This window comes from Lycorma delicatula, chromosome 8 (genome assembly GCF_047948215.1).
Source record: "Lycorma delicatula isolate Av1 chromosome 8, ASM4794821v1, whole genome shotgun sequence".
NCBI classification, from domain to species: domain Eukaryota; kingdom Metazoa; phylum Arthropoda; class Insecta; order Hemiptera; family Fulgoridae; genus Lycorma; species Lycorma delicatula.
The window spans coordinates 42,988,689-43,007,034 of record NC_134462.1 but is presented as its reverse complement, the minus strand read 5'-3'; the positions used below and the strand labels follow the sequence as shown (position 1 = coordinate 43,007,034).

Sequence of the window (18,346 nt, the reverse complement as noted above, 5' to 3'; positions counted from 1 at the left end):
CCAATATTTTGTATTGAAAGTATGAAAAAACTTAATTTTTGTTTAAATTGTATTACTATAATTGGCGAGGGATAACATTAGTAATATTTTATGTTATTTTCAATATATTTATTTTTTAAATTTATATTTATAAGATCAATAAATCTCATTTTTTCCAATTAATAAATTGGAATAATTAGTCCATGTCATAATCATATTCACTGCTAAGAATGCACATTTATATATCTTGGTGGTGTGTTGTTCCATGCTGAGGATGTGTTGGTGTCTCTGTCAAATAATCTTTTCTGTGAAAATGTGTTTTTATGTTCATTTATGGATATAATTTTGAGTATTCAATAGAAAAGATTTCGATTGTGTTTTCATATTTTTTTATCAGTTAGCATGAAAATATATTAATAAAAAAATTAAGGTCAGTGTCTACAAGAAATTGAAAACTGAACTGAAGAATAATGTCAGTTTAGGCTTATTATAAACCATAATTAATGATAAAAACATAATGATAATCCATAATAAAAAAAATCATAAGTAAATAATGATTCAAGCAGAATTTGTGGTACTTATCCACACCATATATACCTCACTAATTATTTTAGATAGAATCATTTCTTTCCTTCATCATGATAAGGATAGAAAAGATTTTGTAATTCCCCACTAGTGTGTCTTCAGCAAGGAACAAAAATGGACCTGTCAATATTTTTGAAGAAAAATCTGCTGTAATGTTGATTACTAATAAGAAATGTATATTATGTCAAAATTATGGGTTTAATAGTTTATATTTAATTTCTGTTAATTATTCTAGTATTTGTGTTGTGTTATTTATTAGAACCATTATTTATTTAAATAATGTATAATATAATATTTTTAAAAAAGGTTAAAAGTGTTTATAGAGTAATCCAAGATTCACTCTTATCATTAAAGTAGTAAAAATAGCAAGTATTTGAATCACAGTTGTTTCGCTCAAATATAAGGATATTTTTTAAAAATGTGATAAACTTTATTAAAATTAAATAAATTGATTAAAAGTAATTGTTACTTTACATAATACTTGACATTTTATTTTTATTGAAATTGTTTAGAATAAATTTTTAGCAAAACTTTGTTTTAATGATATAAAAAGAGGTTACCTCTAAAGACGTATACCTAAAGTTGAGTAACCAGCAATTTTTTTGTATTATTTTTCAAAAAAATATTCACTTATTCTTTTTTACTCTACCTGATTATATAAGAGTAATTTAATGTTTATGGCCATTTTTGACAGTTCCATCAGTAAAATTGCCCAAAAATTAGTTTTCTTATTAATTTACTTTGTGAATCCATTCAATCTATATTTCACCAACACTCCTCATTTCATGGAAATACCCATTTAGGATATTACAGTTTTATTTATTTTTGGTGGGCTTCTACACCCTTTTGCACTTTTTTTTGAGAGGGTTTATGTACTTTACCCTTTTTTTGTAAAAAATGGTGCCTTGAAAGAGGGGCACTAGCAGGCATGTAGCCAGAATGACAGTGTCAAGAATTCCTTTTACATTTCACTCTATTTTGTAACTATTTTCATTCTACAACTACCAGCTAAGTGATAATGATATTTTTAAAATAATATCCGGCTATGTCCCTGACCAACAATCATTTCTACAAGACAAATGGATTATCTAAGGAAGTTGAGCTATTTAAGTTCATAATGCTTTTGGTATTGCATGGCCTTCACTCTATATCTTCTAGCATGCTGATTTTGATGTTTTGGACAGAAGAATGTCTCCTTGGAGCTTTTGTTGTAAGACAAATATTATTATTATTATTATTATTATTTTAATTTCATAGTTATAAAAACCAATTCCTCAGTCTCTGACTAAAGGACTCTTTCAAATTTCAATTATTAGTGTAATTTTATTTTTCTTATTGAAATATCAAACTTTTTTAAAAAAAGTGCATAAACATGAAAAAACTTTGATGAACCACATCTAACATTTTCTGTAAGCTTATTTTATGGTTAGCTGTTTTATCAGTGTTCGATGATAAGCATCATCACTGATGTGACCACAGTTTTATGTTATAAGACCTAGGTTCAAATCCAAAGACATACTTTAGTTTAATCTGAATGTTTGTATTTTACTACTTTGGTTGTTAGGGTTAATTTACAGCATTCAGACCTGCATATTACCATTTAGAAGTAAATTGTAATATTTGAGATCAAGTGCCTTAATTTAATGTGAAGCAATTTTTAAAACCAAGTAAAAAAGTTCAAAATGCAGGTCTAAAGGCTATCCATCAAGAAACCATACTTTGTGTAAGAATAGTTTGAATCATACATCTTATGCTGGCTTTTTAAAATTATTCCCATGCACTGTTAATGCTTCACTCCCAGTATTTTTGCCAACCATAGTAATGTATCCTGGAATTTTCTTTGTGAAATAGTGCATAGTTCCCCTAGCAAATATTCTTTTAATCTTCTGTTGTTTGAAAAGAGTAACCTTTTATAAGTGATTCTAGGAGACATATTGGGAGAAGACAATTTGAAAGAATAGGACTTAGCAATATTTCCTCAACATCTTTCATCTTCTTCAGTTTTAATTTAAAAAATTACTACAAGAATGAAAATAATCTCATTGAAGCTACATAAATTAAAAATTAAAAATATTGAATCACACAGATAGTATAAGAAAGTTGCAAAAGAAAGAACACTCAAGGCACCACTAAACAATATGCTGTATAGGCAATATACTGTCATATTTGGATGGCGTTTTTGAAGTTTTAAGAATTTTCATGGACAACCATCATTTATCTGTAATTTTAGTAGTCGAATAAAGAACTACTTAAATACCTTATAAAATCCTGGAAAATAGAGTTATCTAAAAATATGTCTGTTAATTTTTCAGTGGGTTAAATCAAGTCCTGTAAATTTCTGCTAATTGAAAAGCAAGTATCTAAGTAATCAAAGAAAAAACTCTTTTACCAGTATACTATTTCAATATTATCTGTAGTGTAATGTAAATATTCTCAAACAAGTGTATTTATTCAAGGAATGTGTACCATGTGATATTTTGATTACTCTGAATTTATTTGTTATAACATTAATTAATGCTTTCTAAGGAAAAACAGAATTTCCTCAAAATTTATTTAATTGTTCATTTGACCATTCTAATTATGCATGATTTTTTTTTTAAACTTAGAATAGTGGGACAGCATAAATAGATGTCATTTAATTTAAGTTAATCATATTGGCATACTTAAATATAACCAATTAATTAATAAACATAATTGGCTGTGGACTAAATACTAAAATATAATTAATTTAAGATAATAACCATCACAAAGAAATGATAGTTTGCTGTTTGCATTTGGGGTACACCAAGAGAAATATAAACAGTAATTCACACTGTAAAGTTTGCTTATATATTTAGGTAATTAACCTGCCTAATTATTTAGTGTAATATTAATTGTTTACTTGCGCAGCTGTTGGAGCTTATATAAAATTAGGTTTTAAATCTTTTCTAGCCAGTGAGAAGCATTTTCTTTAAATGCGTCATATCTCTTGCAATCTGTATTATAGATTTAATATCTACCACATTTCTGTTATGACGTTTTTTGTTTGCTTTACTGCTGCTATTGTTGTAAAAGCGTAAATGTTCAGAAATACTGAAAATCAAGTTTCTGAATATAATGTTGAAACATTAATTAAATGTCTCCAATCTGTGATTAAATAAATATTACTTTACACTGTGCTTGTTATATATATGTAGCTTTTCTTTATTGATTTTTTTTTTACTTTTTCTCATTATACTAAACAAAACATTCCTTTCAACTTTCATTTAATTGGTACAAATGGGGTTTTGCAACATCTCTTAATTAAAAAAATAAATTATAATTTTATGATAGCTGTTGTTTGAGGTTCTTTGTGCCAACAAACAAACAAAAGTCACAAAAGATATAAAAAGACAAGATTTTTTGTGATTGTTTATTACACACAAAGTCCTTAAAATAACATAGAAATATTGCATTTATTTTATGTTATTAAATACATAATTAGTATTATAATTTGAACAGTATAAAAATAACAATTATATGTGAAGTGTAAATACAAAATAATATGGGCTACTTGTTATGCAACCTTGGTTATTACAGTTGTATGAAGAATTATATATTTTCTTTGGAGTAATCTCAAAATGCTGAACCAATTTGAAAAATTCTTTTACTGTTTCAAAAGTTAATTCTGCTGAATTACAGTTTAGTAATTATGTTCCTTTCCTCTTACACTGATTTAGCACCTCCTTTTTATAATTAAATGATTAATAATAATAAAAAATATAATCTAAATTTAAGAAACCCCTTTTATCATAATTACATCAAAGTAGGATTTAATTTTTTGGACTCAAAAAATTGTTCGTCTTTGAGTTTTGTAAATACAGACTTTCTAACTGCTCTCTAGAACCTCTTCAGTCAATATGAGACAGAATTGAGTATTATTACATTTGAATTGGTCTTTTGAAAGAATTTTTAATTTAAAAAAGTAGATTAAAAGGATTCAGTTCTTTCATACCCCCTTCAAACACTTACATAATTTTTGAGGATCCATACAGATTTCTGCTCAGAACCCCTTATCTTGAATGCCAAAGACTTGTCTCCCCAGTCACCAACTTCAATATGCCTCTGATCCATGGCCTCTTAAAACTCCTTATACTCATGTCATTCTTAGACAACCTTGCCTGCCAAGAGAGTATTCTGATAACTTTATTAGAACATTTAGTTTCCTTCATTCTCTGAATTTAGCCAGTTGTGGTCAGTTCATAAGCTGATGTTACTTAATTCTGTCAACAATAGATCTCTCAACTCCAAATATGCCCCTGATTATTTAATTTACATAATGTTCAGTTTTGAGATATTATTTAAACATTGCAAAATAAACACCTATTCGTACTTCCAAGATGCTCTTCAATAACTTAAAGTAACTCAAGTTCAGGTAACAAGCTAGAACTGAGTGGTTTCTTAAAGTATAGGACCTAGGACCCTTCTTAATTAAAAGTTTAATTAATACAATATTTAATTTTTTTTTTTTGTTTCCAGAAGCCAATAACAAAAAATCCTTGGTATCAAAGGTACTGGCACCAATGGTCTCATAGTTTCAAGTCCTCTTAACACCATTCTCTCTTTTATTAACAAATACTGAAATTATTACAAAATTTAAATGTTCTGTATCTTTCTTTTTTTGAGTCTTTTTCAAACTTGTCTGCACTTGGGTTGAATTTCCTACGAGGATGAATCAAATATAAACAGTAATTTTTTTTTTATAAAGTTATTGATTAATAATATACATAATTCATACCTTCATCATTTCTTTATATAGTATCCTGTACAATCTACACAACTTTTTCCAATGATTTGGAAGCTTGAATATTCTTTGTTCATAAAAAGTTTGAGGATGAATTGTCAACTAATTGCACAGCGCTCCTCAACATGTTCATTGTTTTCAAGTCGTTCCCCCTCAAAGCTATTCTTTCAAGGCCGCAAACAAAAAATAGTCACAGGGAGACAAATCTGGACTGTTGGGAGGGTGATTAAAGGTTTCCAAGTGCATTTTATCCAAAATATTCCTTGTAAAAATCCCGCTGTGCAACCTGGCTTTTTCATAGAGAAGGATAACATCTCTGATGGGCATACCCCATCTTTTGTTTCAGTAGGCGGCGTTTTTTGACTGTAGCAGCTGGCAATAGTAAGCTGCATTTACCGTTTGTTGATTGTGGAGAAAATCAATGCATAGAACTCTGACTAAAAAACAAGTCATTGCAAGAACTTTTCCGACTGAGAGACAGGTTTTGGCCTTCACTGGGCAGCCCTCATCCTTCCTGCCACTCCTTGCTTGCTATTCTTGACTTTGGATTGTAATGATGGACCTATGTCTCATCACATGTGATTGTGTGCCTCAAAAAATTGTCCCCTTCTTGCTGAAATCGATTCAGAAGTCTCTCACAGATCTCCAACTGACCTGTTTTTGATTTTCAGTCAACAACCTCGGAACCCATGAAGCACTAATTTTTCTAAAGCCAAGATGATGAGTGATAATGATTAAGTACTCCCATAGCTGATATCTATTTCTGATGAGATTTCTTCAACAGTGAATTAACCTTCAATAAGCTCTCGAACGGCATGGATGTTGTCAGTTGTGAAGACTTCACCTTGGGCGTCAATCATGACTTTCATTTTCTACACTTTCTCGCCTTTCTCACCTTTAAATTATTTGGCCCAATTATACACTTGGTTCTGGGACAGTGTAGCGTCCCAAACTGTACCTTTAAACGAGTTAAAATTTCTATGGGTTTAACGCCTTCATTAGTTAAAAACTTTATGATTATACATTGTGCAATAGGCAACGGAACCTCTAGCTCACTCATGGCAGAGAGTGAGCTCTCTGTCAGTACTGACAGAGAGTGGGGAGCTAAGCAAGCTGGTTCTCCCTTCTCTAACATACCAAACATGAACCCCCCACTCCACCATCCAGCTCAGAACTGCTTGCTGCATAGATTTGCAAAATTACTGCTTAAATTTGATTCACCCTCTTAAGTAGGTTATGGATTGTTGCAGAACAAAGCAAATTTACCTACATCTCTTCCAGGGAATCCTTCCACATCCCGTTTGAATATTGTAGAGCTGAATGATCCAACAGTTGATACAAAATTAGATAAATTTAAGAATTAAAATTTTCTAAAAAATCTTTATTTTGAAATATTATTTGAAGTTTTATTTTTAATCTGATTATTCAGGTTACACTTAAACAAAATAATAAAGATTTTAAATCTAAATACATAAATTTTACCACTTTATAGAAACTTATTTTTAAAATTTTAAGTCAGAACTTTACCCCCTCCAATTTTCCAGTACAATTTTTTTCATAATTTCCTTGTTAAAGATTCATTTTAACAAAATTAAAAGTGAAAATCCATAAAGTTTGAAACAACTTTGGTAACAACCTTTTCTTCCAATTTTCACTGTAGATTAGAATTAAATGTTTCTCTGCTGTGAAATTACTGTTATTATAAATTATTGGAGTAAAAGTTAGCTTACTGAGAGTAATAAAAATGTATTGTAAAAAAAATTTTAAATTTAAAAACATTCTCTTAATCTAACATTAATAACTCATAACAAAAATCATTTCATACTTAATTATTATCCTCTTGTAAATTGGTCTGTTTCCAAATACCTGATAAAGTATATATTAAATGATGAATCTCGCTTACAGGTTCATCTGTACTTCGTTTGGCTTTCATGCAGTTTGAATTATCCCTATCACTTAGAGGCAGTTTATATAATTTGTAGCTTTACAAAATTATAAGAGGTTATATTTCAGCTAGGACTGTCTCAGTCAAAATTTTATTTGTACTCATTCAAAATGTATTTGTACTTTATAAAATGTATTTTGTATGTCATATGGTAAGATCTAAATTCTTTTCAGGTTTCTGTGTACATCAAGATTTAGTGTTAAAAAATATAAAATGGTTTTGTTTTTTTTAATTAGCAGTTTACTAGCTTTATTATAAAAGTTGGATGAATAAAGTGATATTATTAATTGTAAATGATAACTCGATTTATCAGAAATATTTATTTTCTTATTTATAGGCATTTAAACATGTACAACAAACACAGACATGAAGTATTTATATTCTCAGTGTTTACTTGTTATAACCACCTGACTTTTGTAATAAATGTTTTAAGTATCATGACTACTATGGTCATTAGTCATACTAATAAATACAAAAAGCCGCATTAAAACTACATTACCACTTATAATTATTTAACTTCAGTATTGCAAAGAGTTTGTTAAATATGGCTCCAATTCCTTGCATTTTTATCTCATTTTGTACCCTTCAGTTTACATTACATTCTATCACAATGATAAAAAATTTCATGTGGTGCAATTTAAATTTGGAGCTGTGTGATTGTGATTCATTTAAAAGATTACATTAATGTATTTTTAAAAGTAAATAAATAAGTAATGCTCAGTGCATGATAGAACAGATGTTTATAAGTTATTTAAATGATGAAGATGTTGCAGGTGTAGCGAGAAAGTTGCAGCAAGACGTGCTACTGAACGTAAAGAACAGTACAGACAAGTTCGTGCACATGTTAAAAAGGATGATGGACGGTTACAAGCATACGGCTGGAGTTTACCAGCAAAATCATCATCATCACCAAGGTCACTTCTTCCACCTCCTAATAATACAACACATTCTAGTACCCCCCAGGTTCCTGTTCCAGTGCCTGTCTATTGTAGACCTTTAACTGAGAAAGAACCTGGAATGAAGGTGAATATATTTTATATTATAATTTTTGTATTGATTCACATATGACATTTATTTTATTAAATTCCCACCAACAACTCCGTGACAGATTAGTAGTGTCTTGTCTTTCATTAAGAATGGTCAGAGTTCAAACACAGTAAGGCTAATTTTTCATTTAAGCTCTTATTATGAATTAATTTTCCATATGAATCAAATCTCCATATTGCTGATGAACTGAAGACAAAAATTCAACAAGAAATCTACTGCATTAATAACATATTGTATCAAGTGACTCTCAGTATAATCATTCTAGCACAAAAGTATATCTCAGTGTAGGGTGCTTACTTCAAACATATTTTGTAAAAATATGGCATATTTTTAGAGTTTTTTAATGTAAATGCAAAACCTAATTAAGTTTCCATTTCATTCTTTAATTGTTACATGTCTTAACTGTTTTTAGTTTGTGTCAGTTCAGTTTTACGTTGCTCATCCTGTATATGCATTGTTCACTTTAGCTTATGCATTGACAGCATGAGGCCAGACTCATTCTTGTTATATATTTATGAGAGCAGCATTAAATGTTTAAAAAAATTACCTTTACCACTATCATAAAATTGGTTGTTATTCTCACTCTAATAATGCCTCAAAGTTTTTACTTTTCATCCCTCCACCTTGATTGCTGATATAGTGATATTTCAGTACTTGCTCATTTACCAGTAAGTTGTTTTGATATTCTTTTTTCTTTTAGTCATGAACAAGTGTTCATGTAAGTAAAAGTTAGTAATTCACTACAGCACCATTGTAATAAATAATAGGCTAATTAAAGTGGCAGTACCAGTAATCCAGTCCTGTATTGTCAATATTAGTTATTAACTATTCAAAAAAAAAAATTATATATTTATATATATATATATATATATATATATGTATGTATTTATGCGTAATATATACTGTGCTACAATTAAAAATTATCAAAATTAAATATAATTTATTATTAAAAATAATTAGATGTAGATTTGTTCATTTGTGTTAGTTAGTTTTGCACCATTTTATAAAATAATATTGAACATTACAGCAACTGTTATATAATAATTATTGTACCAGAATTCTTTTTACTCTGTTGTTCAGATATGGTGTGCTACTGGAGTTAACTTAGCTGGAGGTAGAACAAAGGATGGAGGTTCCATTGTTGGAGCTAGTGTATTCTATTCTAATTCATCTGGTGATGAAATTCATAATGAAGGTGAAAAAGGTGAAGAAGATAGTCCAGAAAAGATTGTTAGTCCTGTTGATCACTTGGATCAAGAATTGAAAGTAATTTTTCTTTTTTTTTTTTTTAATGTGTGGTAGGTTTGTTCTAAAAGATTGATATATAATAATTGGTTTTCTTTCTGGCTGTCCTTTAATAATTGTCCTCTTTTGATTTACAGTTATTTTGAATTTTATTATGAAATCATTCAATTTTGTTATTTATGTATTTTCTGATTACACTTTTTGAATTGGCCAGAACTAACAATTATAAACTTTAGTCTGAATGTTAAACAATTTTTTATTAACCAGTTGTAGCAGCATTATAATTATTCCTAATTTTTGGTGAATATATATTTTTTTTCCTAATTTGTACATTCCAATCTGTTCAGCTAGTGAACAATAAGCAGCAATCCTCCCACGGTCAATTGAGATAAGGTTATAATATGTATGACATGTAAATGAAGTGTAGTCTTGTACAGATTCAGGTCAGCCATTCCTAAGATGTGTGTTTAATTAAATCCCAACCACCAAAGTATACCACTATCTACTGTCTAGTATCCAAATCCATATAAAAGTTGGAGTTGTAAAAGCAACTAATATAAATACCACATAAAAGCGACTTACTTTTACTAGGATTTGAACATCAGAACTTTCAACTTCAAAAATCAGCTCTTAAACACCTGATTTGCAATGATCAGTTAACCACTAGACCAGTACAGTGGGCTTTAGTGAGTATGAATCAGTTTTTATTCAGTAGAATGATGTAAAAATATATTATTTTTTATAATTTTCTTTTGTGTAAAATTGAAGGCAGTTTTCAAAGAAAAAAAATTACATGATTTTTCGGTGCTTATAATATTTCATTTATAATGAAAACACTTATTCTTATTCTTCCCTTTTCTAATATTCTGGTTCAGGCAACAAATCACAGACTGTTACCTTGTTCTTGTCCTCCATCATTTCTCCCTCATAACACTTTTTCCCCCTTTCCACACCTACTTATAAATCCTTAATTTTATCTCATTACCTTTTCCTTGATCTTTCTATTTGTCTCTTTCCATTAACCTCACGTTTTCAATCCTTTCTTTCCTACCTTATTCCCAAACATTTTTGAGTCTTGCTGTTTCTACCCTGACTATCACACTTTCTGAGTTTGTGAGACCCTTTATTTTTACATTCCTTATGCAGTCCCTCTTTCTTTTGCTGATTACACTTTTAAAAAATTTAATTTCCACAGTTGATAATATAATTCTTCCTATCCTTTTGAAACCCAAGCCTCTCTGATTTGTGTAAAGTCTGCAAGACGTCTTTATGTTTTTTTTGTACACCTTACTCCATACAAGTTTTTTTGCTCTCTTATACTTACAATCGCTAACAATTTCTTGATTCTGTACTCTTTTTTCCATCTCTCTGTTGGTCTTCTGAACCTGTGTGAGCTGATTTCCTAATTATTTTTAAAAGGTTTTACCATTTCAATAAATTCATGTTATAATTTTATCCTTCTTCTTATAATACCATATGCTACAAGCTTTTAATCTCAAATATTAAATATTGCTCTCTGAATTTAAATAAAATTGATGATACTTCCGTGACTCAAGTCAGCTATATAAAACCATTCTGAAAATCCTATTTTTGTTTTAATTCAGCTCTTATATTTTTGTTATATTGTCTTGATATTTCTTGTAACTCTTTTTCTACATCCTTCACTGTAAAGCTTACAATATTAATTCTCTTGGCATGCTATCATGTGCCTTATGTATATCCAGAAACTCTACCACCAAAACTTTATTTAATTCTCAGAAAATTTTCAGAGTTTTATCTTTATCTCGACTCTTTTGTCTTTATTGCAATATTAAGCCTCATCTATACCATTATATCCTAGTCTCAATTCAATGCAATGTACGTAATCTCACCAACAACCACAGTTTCCTTCTTTTGTTACAGTTGATAAGAAAATAATTGATCATTTATACAAAACTCTTAATATTAATAATAGATACTGTAATGTATAAATTATTTTACTAACCTATTTAAAACACATTTGCTGTTGTTCTCTGTTTAAATGTTAAAATATATTTTTCTGCTTTTTTTTTAAAAAATCATCTTCAGTAAACAGTTTGTTATTTATATATGCATATATATATACACACACACTAGGGTCACTCAATAATTAAAAGAGACAAATGGCAACTGCAGAAAAACTATTAATTAGAATAAACTGAAACTGTTGATATATAGCAGGCAGCGTATTGCTGTGCACATAGGCTCATAGCTGGCTTACTGCGCTATTAACTATTCTGAACAACTCTGACAATGTACTGCATACTGTGTAAGTATACGGAGCTATACGAGATGTTTTTGTAAAGAAATGACTAGCTAACTGTTCCACCCGTCATATCAGTCTATCTCTCTCGTATGCAATGTGCACAGCTATTCGCCGCTTGCTATACAAGTTGACACCCCTATCTACTGTTATCTACTGTTGGAAAAGAATTTCCATTATATGTCTTTTGTTTATTTCAAAATTTCAGCTCTGCTTGAAACATATACCATGATTGAAAGAATTTCTGATTGTGTAAAAAGACCAAAATTCACTCATGGATGGCAAAACAATATAATAATAAATTTAAAAACTGTGAAAATTTGTATAATTGGATCGGACAGTTTAAATCTGGCAAAGTAAGTTCTGGTGAGCAGTTTTCATCATAGTGGAAAACTGATGCTTTACAGAATCAAGTAAACGTCAGAGAACAGAATAGAAACATAAGTTTGCCTGTCATGAAAAATTCAAAACCTGTATGATAGCTGATAAAGTGATGGTAACTGTGTTTTGGGATTATAAAGGCATAGTATATTGCAATTATTTGGAAGAACAACATACCATCAACAGTGAATACTTTGTGACATGCTAGAAAGCAAAATGAAACCTGTAATAAAAAAGAAACATCATGGTTCTCTCTCAAAAAAACATACTTCTTCTGTATAATGATACTGCTCCCATATCACTCAAAAGACATAGGAAACTATTCAGAAATTGAGTTAGGAGGTTTTGACACAACCTCCTTACAATCCAGATCTCATACCATTATTTTTTTTTTTTATTTGATCCTCACAAAAAAATTTTATGTAGCACCAAGTTTGGCAACAATGAAGCAAGTCAAGAAAGTGGTGCAAGAATGACTCAAACACCAAGATGAACAATTCTTTATTTTAGGTTTAAGAAAGTTCTCAGAAAGATTTGAGTGGATTCTAAATGTAACCGAAGATTATGTTAAAAAGTAGAATTTCATTGAATAAATATATAATTATTATATTTTATGACTTTATTCGTCTTTTTGTATTCCAACATAATTGATGTAACACAAACATTACATACATAACATACTCACAAATTCTTTAAAAAAAGAAGCAAAACATATCTGTTTTACTAGTTAAACAGATATTAACATACGTCATTTTTTAAAGAAATTATTAAAAGTATTTATATCCCTAAATATAATGTATTAATTTGTTGATATGTTTTTATTAGTAAATATTATGTAAATAGTTCAGACTGAAAACTTAATGAAAGTCTAATATTTATTAAAACATATTTTTAATTTAAATTTACCAATTTTTCTTCTTAGTGAAAACATTTACTACAAACTTTGCTAAGCCAGTCTTTATTTAAAGAAAGTAAAATTTTCTTAATCGCAAAAAAAATTTAATTATTTTTTCCTTAATTTTAACAACATATTTCTTATTCAGTCATGATTCAAATAGGTTTTACATACCATGTTGTTTATTAAAACTCCCATTCAGCATTCTAATATTAATCCTTGAAATTTTTCAAATACTTGAAACTTTCTATTACCTTGTATCAAAAATATTTTCCAATATTTTATTTTTCATAAATTTATTTTATTTACCTTTTATTATTCTAATAAATTATCTACAAATGATTGATAATTGGAAACTCTTTTTGCTGAGAGTTTTTCAATTTAAACAGATATTATTTTAGTTGTTTCTCTATCTTAAGTTTTCTTATAATATTTAACTAATTTAGTTAAATGTGTCAAAAGTATTTATTTCAGTTTTAAAATGAGAATATACATCTTTATTATTATTTTTTTTAATCATTTATTAGGATGGAGAGAGAGAAAGAAAGGAACGTCAGCAGCAGCTATCATCACTTGTTTGGATTTGTACAAGTACACATCAAGTTAGTCGCGTTACAGTTATTGATGCCAATAATCCAGCTGATATTTTAGAAGCCTTCAATGTATGTCCAAGTCATCTTTTATGTATTGCTAGTGTACCAGGTATGTACGTTTTTCCACTAGACCCCCTCTCCTTTTTGTTTGCATTCTTAATAAAATATCTATTAAAGTTTTGAACTGACAAGTAATTTAATTGACTGGTACAGGATTTTTTATATTTTCACAGTAATGTTTAAAATTATAGACTGGTAAAATTAAATCAGTAAATTTAAAGAAGAATGAAAATTTCATATTTTTTCACCGCTCTAGAACATTCCATTTTTAATTTTTTACTCTATTAAACTGCTGTAAATTTACTCTTCAATGATGTCTAACTTATTACCAACTTTTGTTCAATGGGACCAGACAAGAAAAACAATATGCCCTTAAATTTTGGAAATTAATGGAATAAATATACACATCTCATATTCTAGTTTATTCCAAAATATTAAATATGCAAGTTAGTTACATATCCCTCTTACATGAAATTAGTATCATTCATTACATGTGAGATTACTAATTAACATCCTCTTCAATAAATCATTTATGATACAGTACAGTATTTTTTCAAACAGTATGAAAATCATTCAGATTGGTCAAATTATTATGTATCCTCTTTGATTAAAGAAATGTTCAAACAGCATTTTCATTTGATTAAGCTTAATATTGCATTTATTTCATCTTCTATCTACATGTAAACATCAGTCGATTTGAACTTGATAGATAGTCAGAAGAATCATGATCACTTAGTGTAAATAGTCTGGTTGCAAGTTTGTGACTTGATAAATGTGAAGTAACCCAAAAATAACCAGAATTGTTATTAAAAGAAAAGTTATTATTTTTATTTTTACGTATTGAAAGTTTAATCTCCTTCGAAGAACTTTTGATGTGACTGAATGCCTTTGTCCCGATGGTTTTCCCAGTGCTGGATACATTTTTGGAATTGCTGAAGAGGAATTTTGCCAAAGGTTTGTAGCAGTTTATCTTTGATTTGAAAACACTTTCCTTTGAGTTCTTTTACTATACTGGGGAACAAGATTAGGTGTGTAGGGAGTGTTAGGATTATAGATCATTTCGATTTTTAAATAAAACTTTGATGCGGAGATTGGTATGGGTGGGATCATTTTCTTGATTGAAAAACAAATCACCATTCTCCCACATTTTTCCAAGCGTTTTCATCACACATGTCTAGGTAAAATGCTGATTCTCTATCTGTGCAGAGGAAAAATTCTCTATGAACAATAATCCCATTCATGTAAAAAAAATAAAATCATACATTGTCTTCATATTTGATCAAACTTGCCATGCTTTTTTTGTCTCTTGAACTCTTTGATTTCTACTGGCTTGATAGTCATTTTCTTTCCAAGTCATAACCATAAAGCCAACTCTCATCACCTATTAACTTTAAAAAGAAAGTGGGATCATTTCACAGTAGGTCTTTCAAATCATGAACACATTAACAGAACTGGTTTTCTGATCTTTACAACCTATCGGCACAAATTTTGCAGTAAAGCATTTCATGTTCAAATCATTTTTTTTAAATTTGTTGGTAATAGTGCCAAAGTCACATAAGTCAGTCCAGAAATCTCTTCAGTAGTTCAGCAACGATTTTTGTAGACTGCATTAAGATCTTTTTCAAGAGTTTCATCATTCCTGTTTGTGGAAGGTTGGACAGATCTTGTTTGGTCTTCAAGTAACATTTCTCATAGTCTGAAATGCAAAAACCATTCATAGAGCTGTGTTTTATTTAAAGCTTTCTCTTTAAAATCATTTTGAAGCATCAGTACTTTTTCACTAGCAATTTTCCCCAAGAGTAAGCTAAATTTATCAGATTTATAGCATTTTATGATCATCCATCACAAAAAATCACAGAATGTGTTAAAAGCACCAAGAAAAACCATTGTGGAACAGCTTAGGAACAATATAGAGCAATATCACGTGGAAGACTCTCAGCATACTTATAGGCTTGGTATACTAGCAGTAGAATTTACAACTACATCAAGATTGCGCTCCAGGACAGATTCCAGTTATTTTTGGGTACCCCCTCATACGGTTACATCCTTGTAAAATTCTATATTTTGCACAATTTTTCCTATAAATGACAATCTCTTTAACGTTTGTTTGTGTGGTCATTGTGCTTGAGTAATATAACTAAATACTCCCTTTTGACAAGCAGCATTTTATTATTATTTTATAAGAAGGTATAATTAGATATATATTTTACTAGATTATATAAGAAGGTGAACAAATGTTATCAGAATTTATGATTTTACTTTTAATCCTTTTCTGTTAGATAAGTTAGTATTGTAAGATTATAATACATTTTTTTAAATAAAAATGTATTACAAGTTTTTCTATAAAGTATAATGAACTATGAAGTCTATTTAAAGATTGTCTTATTAGCTGTTGAAAGTAAACCAGTTTTGCCTTATCAACATAGTAGTAAACACCAGCAGTTTATTATAGTCTTGCTACTCACCCATCTGCTATCTATTCTGTTCTAAGCTGCTAAGGTAGAAATAAATGAATTGTGGAACTTATCAGTCCCACCAGATTTACAATTACATAGCATGATATGACATTTGTGTTGCATTTATAATGTTGAGTGACAGTGCTGAGAGATTAATGTCCAAATACATAGATCTGCATGATAAATTAAATCTAAGAACACATCTGAACCAAAAATAATAACTCTAGTGTTTTGGGATCAAAAAAAAATTTTGTTGGCAATTTATAGATCATTCTGTGAATTCATGGATAATAGAGCCACAATAACATTAGAAGTTTAATATAAAATACTAAAGGAGTAAAATATAAAATATCTGTCCTCTCTCCAGCCCAGATTTGGCAGTAAATCAAGACCATTTCGATCTACATGAAGATCATGTTGGTTTTGAATTTGAATATTTAAAGGAGCATATGAATGAGGTTAAAAATTGGCCAAGTATTATAGCAACAGAGTTCTTTGATAAAAAGTCAATAAAAAAGGGAAACTACTCCTTTTTGTTCTTGGATAATAAGTCCTTGAATGTGAGTGGTAACTATGTGTAATCTCTGTATGATGCTTATAATTATTATTCTTTTTTTACTGCCTATCTAGATATCAGTTTTGGCATAGCCCTCTTGTTGTCAATTCACATTATTGCAATTATTTTATTTTCACATTTTTTTCTTGCAGGAGCATTACCTAGTGATTATCCTATTACAGAAGAATTAGATAACAGAATAATTAATCCTGATTCAATAAAGGTTGAAGAATCAAATAAAGAAGAAAACTGTCACGATGAAAATAAAAAGAAATCTGAAACAGATGTAGAAAATGGTAATGATGAACCAAGCATAGGTCGTATTTCATTTGTTAGTTGTGCAACTGGTAGTGAAGATACAACAAGTCTTCCTCCAGCCCCACCACCACCACCTGAGCATAGTAATCGAAATGAAACTGATTTCGGTGAGTTATGTATACATATTTTTATTGTAATTGTCTCATTATTGACAGAGATTGTTGTATAAATTCTTATATAGTATTAAAACCGAAGTTACCTTTATTGTTTATTATAATAATTATAAATTAATTTATAGTAATTTCTATTTCACTAGATAAGATTTATTAGTTCCCCATCTGTATATTTCCATGTATTTGTAATTTCATCATTATAAAAAACTTCCTGTTTACAGAGCTTGATGTTAATTAAATGTAGAACTATCATGTTAATAAAAAATAATCGGATCTGAATCCTGAATTAATTATGAAAATTTAGATTAAACAGAAGTATAAGTAAGTTCTGCTAGTAGCTGTGTTTTACAGTTAATTAATCTAAGATTAATAAAACCAACAACTAAACTGAAATTTGGGTTTTACAGTAAAGTAGTACATTATGATAAGGAATTATGATAATATATATACTGAAAATTTAATAATATTTATCATTTTAACTTTAAAAAACTGTCCTAATAATGTTGCGCCAATATGTAAGTGACCTATGAATAACAAGAGCTAAACAAATTTTTAAAATTTATATTATAATTGATAGTTTTGGAGAAAAACAGGATGTGTGAAAGTATTATATAATAACTTCATGTTATACTAAGTTTTAGGAGTTATTTGTAAAATTCTGTTATATTTTTTGTTCCTCCTTTAGTGTTAGTAAATTCAGTTGCAAAATGTGAAGAAAGGTATTTTTTTTAAGTTATTATTACTATTTTATTTTCTCTAATGAAACTTTTGTATTACCAGAAACCAGAAACTCAGCTGTGTTGGGTACATTTGAAAATATTAAAAAATCCTGCATGAACAGATTTTTTGGGATATAAGTGTTTTAAACCAGACCTTTATTTATTTTTTTTAATGGATTCTAAATTTTTAATAAAATTTTTAAGTATAAAATATGAAACGATCAGTTGCCACTAAGCTTCCTCATGTACTTTCATAAAAGAAACAGTACACATCCAGTTCTATACTACTTTATAAGGTAGATCTTTAGCTCATATGATGTCCTTTAACACAATAACCACATCTTTTGAATTTTTTAGAAGTCTTTTAGACTTCATTATGCTAATTTTTTTTATTGCAATTGTAATTATAAC

The 18,346-nt window shown here is 28.9% G+C and overlaps 1 protein-coding gene across 13 annotated transcripts in view; it reads left to right on the top strand.

Annotated features, from left to right (window-relative positions):
* syd (JNK-interacting protein syd) overlaps positions 1-18,346 on the top strand; it is a 225,482-nt gene that overhangs the window by 132,202 nt on the left and 74,934 nt on the right. For 12 of the 13 annotated variants that reach the window (XR_012757479.1, XM_075373870.1, XM_075373882.1 and 9 more), the window contains 4 exons: positions 8,036-8,294; positions 9,399-9,584; positions 13,648-13,822; positions 16,938-17,210. Coding sequence is in view for 12 of the 13 variants with exons in the window: in XM_075373870.1 (XP_075229985.1) it covers positions 8,036-8,294; positions 9,399-9,584; positions 13,648-13,822; positions 16,938-17,210 (893 nt within the window). In the remaining variant the exon portion in view is untranslated. The remainder of the gene's footprint in view (positions 1-8,035; positions 8,295-9,398; positions 9,585-13,647; positions 13,823-16,937; positions 17,211-18,346) is intronic. The other variant, XM_075373871.1, reaches the window with a different exon arrangement.